This window comes from Symphalangus syndactylus, chromosome 10 (genome assembly GCF_028878055.3).
Source record: "Symphalangus syndactylus isolate Jambi chromosome 10, NHGRI_mSymSyn1-v2.1_pri, whole genome shotgun sequence".
Taxonomy (NCBI): Eukaryota; Metazoa; Chordata; class Mammalia; order Primates; family Hylobatidae; genus Symphalangus; species Symphalangus syndactylus.
The window spans coordinates 115,367,232-115,382,968 of NC_072432.2; the positions used below are offsets into that span (position 1 = coordinate 115,367,232).

The window sequence follows — 15,737 nt, forward strand, 5'->3', positions numbered from 1 at the left end:
CAGCGAATCTGTGGCATATGTGGTCGTATGTGAGAATTTCTCTAACACTTTACCTTATTCTTTGCCCCGACAGTTATTAGTGTTAAATCCAAGTAGAAGGAAAATTGATTCAGCCTGCAGTTTTCCCAGCATTCCTTTGAACTTTGTTTGCATTGTTTGTGGATAAGCCGTATGCATGTGACTCATAACTTGCGTGTTTTGCTTTCATGTTTTATAACACCTTTGCTGCACCAGGCGTGTTTTACTACCCCAAGGAAGTCTAGAAATGATTAGAAGCTTTTTTCCCTGCCCTCTAGGCACAGGACCTTTGGGACTAACTGCAAAAGGCTCTGCCATGATTCCAGGTTACGCAATGTGAGTGGGCCTCTCACTGACTGTGGTCCATAGCCTGAGGGCCCTGTGAGTCACCACATCCCGGCTGTCATTTCAGGTGAACCACTGTCTGCCAGAGAAGATTGTGGTGTACCGTGATGGAGTGTCTGATGGCCAACTGAAGACAGTTGCCAACTATGAGATTCCTCAACTACAGAAGTGTTTTGAAGCTTTTGAGAATTATCAGCCCAAGATGGTGGTGTTTGTAGTTCAGAAGAAAATCAGTACTAATCTATATCTGGCTGCTCCTCAGAACTTTGTGACTCCCACTCCTGGAACTGTGGTAGATCATACAATAACAAGCTGTGAGTGGTAAGTGAGCAAAATACGTAGTATTGGAGGAAGAATAAGTTGGAGACGTTATCACTTTCCTGAGTATTGGAATGGGGAGGTTTCCTGGAGAGGTGTGGACTAGAATCTCAGAGATGCTACCGTTAAATGAATGAAGCTTTAAAAAATATTTAAGGGCCTGGCACGGTAGCTCACGCCTGTAATCCCAACACTTTGGGAGGCCGAGGCAGTTAGATCACCTGAGGTCAGGAGTTCAGTACCAGCCTGGCCAACATGGTGAAACCCTGTCTACTGAAAATACAAAAATTAACCAGGTGTGATGGTGTGTGCCTGTAATCCCAGCTACTCAGGAGGCTGAGACAGGAGAATCACTTGAACCTAGGAGGCGGAGGTTGCAGTAAGTCCACTGAAATCCAGCCTGGGCAACAGTAGTGAGAGACTGCCTCAAAACAAAACAAAAAAGATTTAAAAACAAGAAAGCTTTTACCTCTTAAGTGAGAAGTTGAACGTACATTGTTTAGCTAAGATAGTGTATGCTTAACTTCTACAGGTAGATAAGGGAGTTTCTACCACTTTTTTTTTTTTTTTTTTTTTTTTTGAGGCAGGGTCTCACTTTGTTGTCCAGGGTGGAGTGCAATGATGTGATCTCAGCTCACTGAAGCCTCAACCTACCTAGGCCCAGGTGATCCTTCCACCTCAGCCTCCAGAGTAGCTGGGACAATAGGCATATGCCACCAAGCCCAACTAATTTTTGTATTTTTTGTAGAGACAGGGTCTTGCCATGTTGCCCAGACTGGTCTCCAACTCCTGGGCTCAAGCAATCTGCCTGCCTCAGCCTTCCAAAGTGCTAGGATTACAGGCGTGAGTCACTGCACCCAGCCTGCTACCACCATTCTTCAGTAGCCTCTTGAGTCAGGAGACCTGGGTTCTAATCCTGGTCTGGCCTCTGTGTCCTTGGTCCAGTCGTTTGACCTCTCTGAGCTTTAGTTGAAGGAGCGAGAACGATCTCCAGGATCTTTGCCAGCTCTGTCTGGCCGAATCCGACCATATCACTGATTTGTGGTTTTCCTTCCTAGGGTGGATTTCTATCTTCTTGCCCATCACGTACGGCAGGGCTGTGGCATTCCTACGCATTATGTCTGTGTTCTCAACACCGCAAATCTGAGCCCTGATCATATGCAGAGGTGGGCCCATCAGTAACTTACTCTTTCTCTTTCTTAAATAATTCCGGCCTGCTAGCTAAGATGGGTTCACTGTTCACCCTCAAATATATTTACCTCTTGACTTTCTTCATATCTTTGACAATTATGATGTCTTTTTGGGGAGAGATTGGAAATCCTGGTTTTATATTAAAATTACTTTTACTTAAAGAGCTTTAAAAAATATTGATGCCAGGCTTCCCCCCAAATATTCTGAGGCATCTGTATTTTTTAAATCTGTTCCAGGCGATTATGACATACAGCCAGACTTGAGACCCAGTGCCAGTGAGTTCAGATTATATAAATACTCCACTAGGGTACTTACCTTTCTCCAGCCTTTTCTTATAAACAAGAAATATTTTCTCTTTGTGTTGTTTTCATATAAAAACAGGAGGCCGGGTGCGGTGGCTTACGCCTATAATCCCAGCACTTTGGGAGGCTGAGGCAGGCGGATCACCTGAGGCCAGGAGTTTGAGACCAGCCTGACCAACATGGCAAAACCCTGTCTCTACTAGAAATAGAAAAATTAGCTGGCTGTGGTGGTGCATGCCTATAATCCCAGCTACTCGGGAGGCTGAGGTGGGAGAATCACTTGAACCCAGGAGGCGGAGGTTGCAGTGAGCAGAGATTGTGCCATTGCACTCCAGCCTGGGCAACAGAGCAAGACTCCATCAAAAACAAAACAAACCAACAAAAAAAAAACGGAAATGCCTAAATTGAGAAGATTTACCCATGTCGTCTGACTTATGAATAGTGGGAATAAAAACAAGTCCACGTAAAAATAATGATTCTAAAAAGCTGCATCATGTATTCCTCTGCTCCCCAGTTTTCGGGAAGGTGTGCTCTGTGTCATATCCCCATGACTATTGTATTGCATGCCACAAATTGAAGGTGGGGGATGATGAGAATTATATTTTCTTCTTGGCCTACAGGCTGACTTTCAAACTGTGCCACATGTACTGGAATTGGCCTGGCACCATCAGAGTTCCAGCTCCTTGCAAGTATGCCCACAAGCTAGCTTTCCTGTCAGGACACATCTTGCACCATGAACCAGCCATCCAGCTGTGCGAGAACCTGTTCTTCCTGTGACTGCACAGTTTGGAGGTGAGCTGGTGAGAAGAAAGGTAGCCTCTGAACTCAGCTGTGACTCTTGCAGAATCAACAGAGACTGAAGTGGGCTTTTGTGTTACCATTTTCCCTTTCTCTAACCCTGTAGAATAAGATTTCTTTTTTGTCTTTTAAACCTAATATCACCAAGAAGCAAGTTTCTGAATAACAGCTGAAAATGGCCTTGTTGCCTGTGTAGAGCGAGTTACGGTGGTACTGCCACTCTGCAGGTGGAGCGGGTGACTCTGGGGGACCATTAAGCCCTCCAGGCCGGGTGTGGTGGTTCACGCCTGTAATCCAAGCACTTTGGGAGGCCGAGGCGGGTGGATCATGAGGTCAGGAGATCAAGACCATCCTGGCCAACATGGTGAAAACCCATCTCTACTAAAATACAAAAAAATTAGCCAGGCATGGTGGTGCATGCCTGTAGTCCCAGCTACTCAGGAGGCTGAGGCAGGAGAATTGCTTGAACCCGGGAGGTGGAGGTTGCAGTGAACCGAGATCGCGCCACTGCACTCCAGCCTGGTGACAAAGCAAGACTCTGTCTCAAAAAAAAAAAAAAAAAAAGCCAACATGAGCTGCAGAAACCAGCAGAAGCAGCCATTATACTTCTAAGCTGTGCCAACTAAGTGGTTCCCATTTCTGGAGCCAGAGATGATAATTAAGTCATTGCAAGTTTCCTGAAGAGAATTACTCAGGCAACTGGGAAAGGCAGTGGAAGGTCTGTGAAGCAAAGTTTTCAAGTAGATATTGCTATTACTGACAGGTGTGCAAGGCATGTAGTAAAATCAGTTTGTGGCATAGGTAGGCCCTTGTTGACTAAATCCTCTCAGGGGATTGAATTGATGACGCCTGTGACTTGAGTTGGATTCGAAAATGGCTTCCCTTGGCCTCTTGAAAGAGTGCAGATGAAGCCTTTTCCGTGGCTTTCAGTAACTTTCCAGCACACCATGTCGATTTCTTCCCCAAATATACACATGCTCTTTTGCTCTTTGTGCCTGATCTTCAGTAATTTTTAGTTTTTTAGCAGGCGGAAAAAATTTAGCAGCTAGGAAAGTTCAAGTTGGGGTGGGAGTTTTTAGTGAGCTTTTCTCCCAGGTGTGTGGCCTTTATTTCTATTTATATATGTTTGTAAATGGAATTACCCCCTTTCTCTTGCAAAATAACCTCTTCCTGGCTGTTGGCTCACTTTGCTGGAATTTTTCTGAATCCAGGTTAAGATTTCCAGAAGTCAGCTTTGGAAAACGTGACACTCCTACCAAAGTCCAGACGGTTTAGAAAGTTATCACATACCATGGGTTTCAGTGTTTTTGGAAACCCGTTTTTTTCTGGTTTTTTTTCCCCCCCTCTCCATTTTAGAATCTTCTCTCAGTCCCTTGGGGCTAGTTCTGTCTCATCTTGCTTTATTGGGTTTTAAAAGCCGGTCTTATTTAAGCTTTTCTAATTTGTATTTATGTACTTATTTATTTTTTGGTATGATGGCAGGGAGGGGACAAAGCAGAAATACCGCTTTTATATGACAATGTGTGAGAAAAGAAACTTTAGCTTAAAACTCCTTAAAATGTGCTCACTTCAGCAGCACATGTACTAAAATTGAAATGATACAGAGAAGATTAGCATATAGAAAAAAAGAAAAAAGATTTCCTTAAAACAAGAAAACCAAGAATGTTTTTGGTTTGTTGTGGTGCCCAGCAGAGGCTGAGGAGGGATGGGTATTGTTGGTGCACTTCTGGTTTCATTTGGAGTGTGGGACATTAGGGTGAGACAAGGACCTGGAATTTAAAAACCACAGAATCAAACACTGTGAACCACTGGTCTCTGGCTAAACAGATCAGTTTTCTGATTTTCTTTGGAAGCGTTTTGAATTTTTCTGTTGATGTTGGATTTCCTAATACTCTTTTTCTCTTAGATAATCAGAACAAATGGTTGAATATATTATAATACAAAAATTTCTTCACTTTTTGTTCTTGGTTTGCTTGCCTCGTTTTTCGGTTTTAATGCCAAATGATTGGGTCATGGGGTGGGAAATAAAAACAACTTTGTATAAATGTGTAGTTGTGTTTGAAATAATGTTTATTTATGATTATATTGATGTAACTCTTTTTATTCAGAGAGCTGCAGCACTTCCTAGAAACACTCATTACTCTGCTTGTAAGGTGCAACTCCAGTGTTAGTAGCCAGGTAATTTCATCATCAGCTGGGTAAGAAGACTTATTGAAAAAGACAGTAGCCACCTCACTTCTCAGACAGATGAGGCACTGTGTGTGTGTGTGTGGGGCGGGCGGGGGGGGTTAGCTCTCTTTCTCCTATCAGACAATTTCTGTTACCCTAAGTGACAGCAAGAGTGTGTCCACTTGCAAGGGCAGCCTCCCCACCACTCCAGTCTTTTAACGCTTGCCCTTTTTTACATATACCTCGCGGTGTGTCTGTCACCATTGAAATACCTTCCCTGGATACAAAAATCCCATTAGAAGGAATAAGATCTAGTGTTCAGTGGCACAGTAGAGCAACTATAGTTAACAAAAATTTATTGTACATTTCAAAATAGAGGAGTAGAATTGGAATGTTCCTAACACAAAGAAATGATAAATGAGCCGGGTGCCGTGGCTCACACCTATAATCCCAGCACTTTGGGAGGCTGAGGTGGGTGGATCATTTGAGCTCAGGACTTCAAGACCAGCCTGGGCAACATGGCAAGACCTTGACTCTACAAAATACAAAAATTGGCCAGACTTGGTGGTCTGTGCCTATAGTCCCAGCTACTCAGGAGACTAAAGCAGGAGGATTGCTTGAACCCAGGAGGCAGAGGTTGCAGTGAGCCGAGATTGTGCCACCTCACTCCAGCCTGGGTGACAGAGCAAAATTCTGTCTCAAAAAAAAAAAAAAAAAAGTTAAATGTTTGAACTGATAGCCCAGTTACCCTGATTTGATTCTTACACATCATATGCTTGTATCAGAATATCACATGTATGCCATAAATATGTACCACTACTATGTATCCAAAAAATTAAAAATAAAATTTTAAGCACCTTCCCAAAGCACCTAGCTGCTCACTTAAGCACTGCGTTTCTTTAGAATACTACAGTTTCCCTATTTACTTAGAAACTCTGTGCTTCCTAAACTCATTCGAGAAAGAACCACATTTCTGTGCAGTAGTCTCTTATCCATGGGGAATACATTTGCATACCCCTACTGGTTGCCTGAAACCTCAGATAGTACTGAATCCTATATATACGGTACTATGTTATTTGAATCTGAAACTCAGGATGTCTATTAAGTGACTAATGTGTAGCATCACCGGTGTGGATACTCTGGACAGACATGATTCATGTTCCCGGGGGATGGAGTGGGACAACGTGAAGTTTCATCACACTGCTCAGAACAGTTTGCAATTTATAACATGAATTTCTGGAATTTTCCATTTAATAGTTTTGGACTTTGGCTGACCAAAAGGGCAACTGAAACCTCAGAAAATGAAACCATGGAAAGGAGGGACTGCTGTACGGTGTGACAGGGTCCTTTTTACTTGGGCAGCATTTTGTTGAATGGTGTGAAAAAGGAATTTTAGAAATGACTATATATTTTAAAACCTTAAAATTTGGGCCTGAAATTAATTTCTCTAGAGGTTTGGGATTATTAGAGAAGACCCTGTTTTTTCTTTCTGGCTCTATGGCTAGCTGAGTTACTTAGTAACTTTTCCTGCCTAGAGTTTTCTTTTTTTCAAAAAATGAGGAACATCAAGAGCATGAGAAGAAAAGCCACAGACTGAAAGAAAATATTTGCAGAATACACATCTGATCAAGGATTGTTATCCAAAATATACAAAGAATTCTTTAAACTTAATAAGGAAACTAGTCAGTTTTTTAAAAAATCGGCAGTAGACCTGTACAGATATCACCAAAGATGCACAGATGGTAAATAAGCGTATGAAAAGATGCTCCACATCATATCTCCTTAGGGAACCACAAATTAAAACAAGGTACCCATTCCATGCCTGGTAGAATAGCCAAAATCCAAAACACTTAGCAACGCCATATGCTGGTGAGGTTGCAGAGCCACAGGAACTGGTACAGCCACTTGAGAGTTTTTAATAAAAGTAAACAGGATTACAAAACAACATACATAATCTTATCATATGGAGCAGCAGTCATACTCCTTGGTGTTTATTTACCCAAAGGGGATGAAAACTCATGTCCACACAAAAGCCTGCACACGGACATTCATAGCAGCCGTATTCATCGTTTCCAAAACTTGGAAGCATCCAAGATGTGCTTCAGTAGGTGAATGGACAAACTGCACCTGGACAGTGTGATATTATTCAGCACTGAAAGGAAATGAGCTATCAAGTCACGGAAAGACACAGAGGAACTTAAATGTATATTACTAAATTGGAAAAAGCCAATCTGGAAAGGCTATATATGACTCCAATATGTGACATTCTGGAAAAGGCAAAACTGTGGAGATAGTAAAAGGATCAGCAGTTTGGTCGGGCGCAGTGGCTCACACCTGCAATCCCAGCACTTTGGGAGGCCGAGGTGGGCGGATCATGAGGTCAGGAGTTCGAGACCAGCCTGGCCAACATGGTAAAATCCCGTCTTTACTAAAAGTACAAAAATTAGCTGGGTGTGGTGGCGGGCACCTGTAATCCCAGCTACTCGGGAAGCTGAGGCAGGAGAATCGCTTGAGGCAGGAGGCAGAGGTTGCAGTGAGCTGAGATCACGCCATTGCACTCCAGCCTGGGCGACAAGAGCAAAACTGCATCTCAGAAAAAAAAAGGATCAGCAGTTGTGGAGAGAGAGATGAGAGATGAATGGGCAGAAACAAAGGATTTTTAGGGCAGCGAAACTATTGACTGTGATGCTGTAATGGTGAATACATGTCATTATGAATCTGTCTGATCCCACGGAATGTACACCAAGAGTGAACCCTGATGTAAACTATGGACTCTGGGTAATATGTCAGTGTAGGTTTATCAGCTATAACAAACTTACCAGGGAAGAAAGGAGAGGGGAGTGGGGGAGGGAGGAAGGTTAATATTTGTTACAAGAAGGAAAGGGAAGCTGAGTGGTACTAGCACAGCTCCCAGGATTCTGGTTTCATTCCAGGTAGGGCCAGGACATACGCAGCCTGAGCCCCTGCGAAGTGCAGGATTGCTACAGCTGAGTCTCCTGCATGAAGAGAGCTGGAAGCTGGAAGGGGACTAGAGAACCCCTGCCAATCATGCTGGGGTAGCCCAGGGAAATGTGGTGTTTGACCAGGGAAATGGATAGGGCGAAAAAGACATCCATGAAAAATCCCCAAGCCTGGGCCACATACAGATGTGTGTAGCCTGAATTTTTGTTACCAGCATGCTGAAGGGCCACAAGCTGAAAAATTAACATAAAGATTGGCCCAGACTGGTGAAAGCTCCAGAGCCCTGTGGAAACCAATGCAGTCCATTAGATTGCAGCACAAAGAGGCATAAATAGGGCCTATGGAAGAGAAGAGACCAGAGAGAATGAGCAGGTCCAATGTGTCTGAGAGAAGTTCCTGCAGGTTAAAACAGAAGGAATGGGTGGCACACAATATGGAAGATGCAAAGACTGAGAATTTTCCAGAATGAAAGATATGTGCCAGTGTGGTGGCTTATACCTGTAATCCCAGCACTTTGGGAGGCCAAGTTGGGTGGATCACTTGAGCTCAGGAGTTTTAGACCAGCATGGGCAACATGGTGAAACCCTGTCTCTACAAAAGAAATGAAAAATTAGCCAGGCATCGTGGCACATGCCTGTATCCCAGGTACTCAGGAGGCTGAGCTGGGAGGATCACTTGAGGCCAGGAGGTTGGGGATGCAGTGAGCTGTGATAGCACCACGGCACCCCAGCCTGGGTGACAGAATGAGACCTTATCTCAAAAAAAAAAAAAAAAAAAAAAAAAGAATCATCTAACTGAAGAAACGTACTGGGGATAAAGAAAACATATCTGGCTGGGCGCGGTGGCTCACGCCTGTAATGCCAGCACTTTGGGAGGCTGTGGCGGGCAGATCACCTGAGGTCAGGAGTTTGAGACCAGCCTGACCAACATGGAGAAACCCCATCTCTACTAAAAATACAAAATCAGCCAGACGTGGTGGCGCATGCCTGTAATCCCAGCTACTCGGGAGGCTGAGGCAGGATAATTGCTTGAACCCGGGAGGCGGAGGTTATGGTGAGCCAAGATTGTGCCATTGCACTCCAGCCTGGGCAACAAGAGCGAAAATCCATCTCAAAAAAATAAAGAAAAGCATATCCGTTGCTAGATAAACTACAGTGAAACTATAGAACATGAAAGACAGAATCATGAAAACAAAACAGCCAGATATGATCCAGCAATTCCACTACTGGATATATACCCAAAGAAATTGAAATCAGTATGCTGGGCGGGGCATGGTGGCTCACACCTGCAATCCCAGCACTTTGGGAGGCCGAGGAGGGTGGATCACTGGAGGCCAGGAGTTCCAAACCAGCCTGGCAAACCTGGTGAAAACCAGTCTCTACTAAAAATACAAAAATTAGCTGGGCACGGTGTTGCACGCCTGTAATCCCAGCTACTCGGCTGGCTGAGGCATGAAAATCGCTTGAACCCTGGAGGCAGAGGTTGCAATGAGCCAAGATGGTGTCACTGCACTTCAGCCTGGGCGACAGAGCAAGTCTCTGTCTCCAAAAAGAAGAAAGAAATCAGTATGCCGAAGAGATATGTGCACTCACATGTTCATTGCAGCACTGTTCACAATAGCCAAGATATGGAAACAACCTAAGTGCCCATCAACGGATGAATGGATTTTTAAAATGTGGTACATTTACACAATGGAATACTATTCAGGTTTAAATCAAAAACAGGACATTCTGTCACTCATGACAACCTGAATGAACTTAGAGAACATTATGTTAAGTGAAATAAGCCAGGCATAGAGAGACAAACACCATATGATCCCACTTATATGTAGAATCTAAAAAAGTCAAACTTATAGAAGCAGAGAGTAGAAAGGGAGTTACCAGATACTCGGTGGGGGTAGAGGGAGGTTGACAGGGAAAAAGGGGAGACATTGGTCAATGGGTATAAATTTACAGTTAGGAAGAATAAGTTCTAGTGTTCCGTTGCACAGCATGGTGACTATAGTTAATACTGTATATATATATTTTTTTTTTCTGAGACGGAGTCTCGCTCTGTCACCCAGGCTGGAGTGCAGTGGCGCAATCTCGGCTCACTGCAAGCTCCGTCTCCTGGGTTCACGCCATTCTCCTGCCTCAGCCTCTCCGAGTAGCTGGGATTACAGGCGCCCACCACCACGCCTGGCTAATTTTTTTGTATTTTTAGTAGAGACGAGGTTTCACCGTGGTCTCGATCTCCTGACCTCGTGATCCACCCGCCTCGGCCTCCCAAAGTGCTGGGATTACAAGCGTGAGCCACCGCGCCCGGCCAATACTGTATATTTTAAAATAGTGAAAATAATTTTAAATGTTCCCACTACAAAGGAATGATTTTTTTTTTTTAAAAAAAGGAATAGCCTGACAAAGACAAGGCAAAGAAGAATATATATATATTTGAGATGATAGATATGCTGATTACCCAAATCTGATCATTCCACAATGTGTACAGGTATCCAGACATCACACTGTACCCCATAAATAGGTACAATTATTATTTGTCAGTTAAACAAAACCAACCAGAAGTTGAAGAGATGGCTTACAAAGAAAGTTAGTCAAACCACCAGCATACACTTCCTGAACCACAATAGATGCCTTAAGACAAGAGGAATAGAAATTTTAAAATGCAACCATAGGCTGGGCGCAGTGGCACATGCCTGTAATCCCAGCACTTTGGGAGGCCAAGGTGGGCAGATCACCTGAGGTCAGGAGTTTGAGACCAGCCCGGCCAACATGGTGAAACCCCGTCTCTACTAAAAATACAAAAATTAGCCATTCATGGTGGCGTGCACCTGTAATCCCAGCTGTTCAGGAGGCTGAGGCAGAAGAATCACTTGAACCCAGGAGGCAGAGGTCGCAGTGAGCCGAGATTGCGCCACTGCACTCCAGCCTGGGTAACAGAGCGAGATTCCGTCTCAAAAAAAAACAAAAAAAAATGCAACTGTAAAGTTGGAATTGTATTCCCAACTAAACATTCATTCACAGGTGAGGGCAAAAATAATTTTTTAAAAATAAAGATCAGGACAGAAATTAATGAAATGAAGAACAGAAAACCAATAGAGAAAATCAACAAAACAAGTTGGTTCTTTGAAAATATTAGCAAAATGGGCAAACCTTTAGCTAGAATGACAGAGAAAAAAGACACAAATTACTACAATCAGGAATGAAAGAGGGCACATTACTACCAAACTTACAGGGAATAAAAAAAAGATACTGTAAGGGAATACTATGAACAGTTGTTTGCCAAAAAATTAGACAACTTAGCTAAAATGCAGATTTCTATAGCTTACTAAACCAAGTGTTTTTCCCAGTTGTCTTTTTTTGTGTGTCAAAACCAGATGACAACAGAAATGAACAATTGAGGCCTCTAAAGCTGTTCTCTTTCAATGTAGGGAGCTAGTACTTGAGTCCTCTGACATGATTTTGGGTTGAATAGAACCTTCGCATTCCTTCCAGTCCTCTTAAATTTGTTAAGCCATCCCAAAACAGAAAATTCATTTTGCCCCAAGAACGTACCAGAGAAATCTGGTCACTGACCTCCAGACAGACTGTACAAAAAGTGGGCCTAAGGCTGGCATGGTGGCTCACGCCTATAATCCCAGCCCTTTGGGAGGCCGAGGTGGGCGGATTGCCTGAGGTCAGGAGTTTGAGACCAGCCTGGTCAACATGGCGAAACCCCCTCTCTACTAAAAATACAAAAATTAGCCAGGCGTGGTGGCATGCACCTGTAATCACAGCTACTCGGGAGGTTGAAGCAGGAGAATCATTTGAACCCGGGAGGTGGAGGTTGCAGTGAGCCGAGATCATGCCATTGCACTCCAGCCTGGGCAACAAGAGTGAAACTCCATCTCAAAAAAAAAAGAAAAACGAAAAGCTGGCCTAAGACCTGGGATGCAGAGGGATTTTACCTCATCCATCTGATCAAGTTGCTTACCTTGTCACCACAAACCGCACAGAGGGCTTTCATCTGGAGTCCCCAGCCCGCTGTCTGCACAATCAGGGCTGGAATCTCATTTCTCTGGCTTATTTCCCAAGGCTGTTCTATTCACCTCAGCTACGGAAAATCTGGCTATGTATCTTTTGGCAGGTAGCTGTGGTGTCTTGTCAGAAGGAAAACAGTAGCAATGAAAATGTCAGATTTTTGTGCTAAGTTCGCTTAAATATTGCCCAACACCAAACTTTTAGTGAGCCAGCCCGTTCATTCATCCAGCAAATATTTATTGAGACTCTGTTATATGCAAGATGTTACATTAGGAGATACAGGTATATAGGGAAATCTCGTGTAATGAAGGCAGATTAAGGTCTAATAAGGTTGGAGATTAAAGTGATAATTTTAAGGGAAAAAATATAAGTACCATAAACCATATAAGTTTTAATTCTGATCACAACCTAATAATGGTCATGAAGTCAACTTAGTGGGTTATCACTTTTTTTAAAAAAAGATTATTGAACAACAAAATATCATTGCAATGCCTATCTTTATGGATATTTTGTGAAATTTTTGTTTGCTATATTGTTATTTATGTTGCAGTTGCAGTGTTAAATGTTTTTAATGTGGGTTACAGTCAAAAAATATGAAAGGGTAGTTCAAACATGCTTCAGAAAAATCCAGAAGCTTGCAGACGAGAGGTGACTTTGGAGAGTTAGAATTTTGACAAGTGAAAATGGGTAATGAGAGGAAAAAGTGGAGAGCGGAGGCCGGGCGCAGTGGCTCATGCCTGTAATCTCAGCACTTTGGGAGGCCGAGGTGGGCAGATCATTTGAGCTTGGAGTTGGAGATCAGCCTGGCCTACGTGGTGAAACCTTGTCTCTAGTAAAAATACAAATATTAGCCAGGCAGGGTGGCGGGCGCCTGTAATCCCAGCTACTCAGGAGGCTGTGGCAGGAGAACCACTTGAACCTGGGAGGGGGAGGTTACAGTGAGCCGAGATTGCACCACTGCACTCCAGCCTGGGCTACAGAGTGAGACTCTGTCCCAAAAAAAAAAAAAAAAAAGTGGAGAGCAGAGAGAAGTGGGCCTCCAAGCCTGGCACCAGGAATGAGAAACAGAACTACCCAGCAACAAGGAAGGATTTAGGAGATGCCTAAAGAATTTTGTGTGTGGGTAGATATGGAGAGTTAAGACCTTTTGTTAATAATTAATTGTATTCCCTAATGGATTACTGATAGCTTATCAGCTCTGCTTGCCTATGTGGACTTTGACAGCTCCACCTTTAGTGTGGTTGAAAACAAGTGAGAACGCCATGATAGGCCCGGTGGTGGGGTGTCTGGTCCTGCCCCCTCTCTGCCGAGCAATCTCCTTGAAGGCTGCCTAGTTCTGTGGACGGTATTGACAACTTGCCTGGAAAAGCCATGGGATTGCTCTCCAACTTTGGGTTTAAGAGATTAACACTCCATTAGGATATGTGTTTCCGGGCTTCATACTCTTCAGAGCTCAGTGTTGGAAGCACGCTTATTTCACTTTATCTCTGGGTGGGCTGCTCACTCCTTTTCCAGTGCTTCAACAAAAGGTGTGGTGGGGACTGGCCCCTTTCTGACAGCCCACTACAGTGGGATGAGAGTCCCAAACGGATGACATAATGTCTGGAAAGCACTGAGTTTAACCAAGAGAGAAATAGGGTTATTACAAAGATGAAGGGGCTCTGAGGGAAATTCTGCAAGAGATATCATTACTTTGAAATCACTTGGAAAATAAATGAGAGGACTATCACCCTGCCCCCATACCCACTGCAGCACTGTAATTACGGGGTGAGGATAATTGAATTTTAGAAATGCCCGGGGCCCAGCTAGACTCTTCAAAAGTAATATGAAGAATCTGACCCCCTCTGGTCTAGCGAAGAGCAAGCTGCTGAGTTCTTGCCACCAGCTCCAGCGACTGTCTGCTTTCCTTTTCTCCTTAGCGCCGCCATCACGGGGGTCCTCCCCGCAAGACCTGCAGAGAGTGGGATGTTGCCCCCTTCCCTGCGCAAATTCAGAGACAGCTAGTGCCGTCTGGGGACCAGTCACTGTGCTAGGAGCAGCTCGAGTACTAAGCCGCGACAGTTGGGCTAGAAAGCCCTTCCTCCGAGCCCCCCCAAGGCCCAGGTGGCAGCGGGCTCAGCTCATAAAGGAAATAGTCCTGATGTCCTGCAGAACAGAACAATGGGAGTCGAAAGGGTGGTTTATTTTCTCAAGAAATCTGCATTTCCCAGGCCTGATATACATCTCAATGGGACTGTCCCACAGAGGAAGAGTCTCCTCGGACCTTCTTCACCCCCAAATTAACATTTCTCCCAACTTTGTGTTAGTAGGGTTCTTTAGGCGTCTGATCATTGTGGAAGCGGTGCGGCATCAAGTCTGAAAAGTGAATATAATATGGTTTATTTGGAACTCGACCAGGAAATTTTGGTTCTTTTGGCTGGTGGAAATATGCAGAAGAAACACCATCTAAGGGCGCGTCCCCTTCTGAAGTACCTTTCCGAACTGGGGAGGGAAGAGAAAAGCTTTTTGGGTGAACCAGAAGTGGTAAAATCATATTCAAATAGAGTGGGTAGGACTCTCCTCCAGGGGGTGTGGGGTGGAGGCTAGGCGGTGAGAGCTTCCCGCGCCCGGGGAGCAGGTCTTCACGGGAGGTTTCCGGAGGCAGGAGGAGCCTGCGGGTCCTCGGGAGTCACGGCCGGATGAAGGGTGGGAGCGGACGCCGACCACAGCCAGGGCCGCGAGGCGCAGGAGGGCGCAGGCTGGCCAGGTCCCCAGCCTGCCGGCCCCACGTGGCAGCCCCGGGGCGAGCGGGGCGGGCCGGGGGCGGGCCCGGCCGCTGACGCGCCGGGTATATAGCCGGGCATGCGCGCGGTGCCGGGGCCCAGAGGCAGTGAGGGGGGTCGGCGCGCGTGTCTACGCGGACGCACCGGCTGAGCTGCTTCTGCTGCCGCCGGTCGCCTGCGACCTTGCGGTGAGGCTGCGCGGGGCCGGGGCCGCCTCCGAGCGCCAGGTGAGGGCGGGGACGCCAAGGGCCGCGGGATGGGCAGCGGCGGAGGAGCCGCGCACCCCAGGCTGGGGCAGCGGGTGGGGGCGGGGACAGCCCTGCGCCGAGGACCGGGCACCGCTCCCGGGCACCGGCGCACGCCCGGACGGCTGGGTGGAGGCTGCACCTGGCCGCGGTGCCGCGCTGGCGAGGGGAGAGGTCAAGGCGCGGCCCGTCCGCCTGGAGGGTGCGGGATGCTAGAGCCGCAGAAGGGTGTCCAGAGCGTGGGTCGCCGCGCCGAAGGCTGAGCCAGGCTCCCGGAGCCCCCGCGCGGACACGGACGCAGAACGCAGACAGTAGGTGGCCAATCCGAGGGGCGGCTCTTGGGGCGGCTCTATGGGGCTCTGGGGTCTGGACTTTGCTTTTAAGGAGCTGCGTCCCCGTGCCCCGCCGGTCCATCTCCCCTCTGAAGATACATGTACCCAATCTTCCGGCTGAGCGAATCTCCAAGCTGGCTTGCCCACGAGGATGGCTTTCTGGCTATTTTTGGTCCTTAATGACCAGGTTAGGTGGTCGGGTTCAGGCTGCCCCCTCTTGGTGGGTGAGGGCAGTGGGACAAAGTCGCCATCCGAGCAGTTTCATCATCTGATCCTGAGGTCC

The 15,737-nt window shown here is 45.9% G+C and overlaps 2 protein-coding genes across 9 annotated transcripts in view; both read left to right on the forward strand.

The window, feature by feature from the left end:
• Positions 1–5,017, forward strand: part of PIWIL2 (piwi like RNA-mediated gene silencing 2) — a 100,270-nt gene extending 95,253 nt beyond the window's left edge. For 5 of the 6 annotated variants that reach the window (XM_055295625.2, XM_055295624.2, XM_055295628.2 and 2 more), the window contains 3 exons: positions 431–684; positions 1,740–1,847; positions 2,795–5,017. In XM_055295625.2, coding sequence (XP_055151600.2) covers positions 431–684; positions 1,740–1,847; positions 2,795–2,951 — 519 coding nt within the window. In that variant the 3' untranslated portion in view covers positions 2,952–5,017. The remainder of the gene's footprint in view (positions 1–430; positions 685–1,739; positions 1,848–2,794) is intronic. The other variant, XM_055295629.2, reaches the window with a different exon arrangement.
• A 9,728-nt stretch (positions 5,018–14,745) lies between these two features.
• The window catches only part of SLC39A14 (solute carrier family 39 member 14), a 56,194-nt gene continuing 55,202 nt past the window's right edge, over positions 14,746–15,737 (forward strand). The window contains exon 1 of one of the 3 annotated variants that reach the window (XM_063611444.1): positions 14,746–14,800. The gene's annotated coding sequence lies outside the window, so the exon portion shown is untranslated. Of the gene's footprint in view, positions 14,801–14,914; positions 15,105–15,737 lie in introns of those variants that run through there. The other 2 variants (XM_055295645.2, XM_055295647.2) reach the window with 2 other exon arrangements.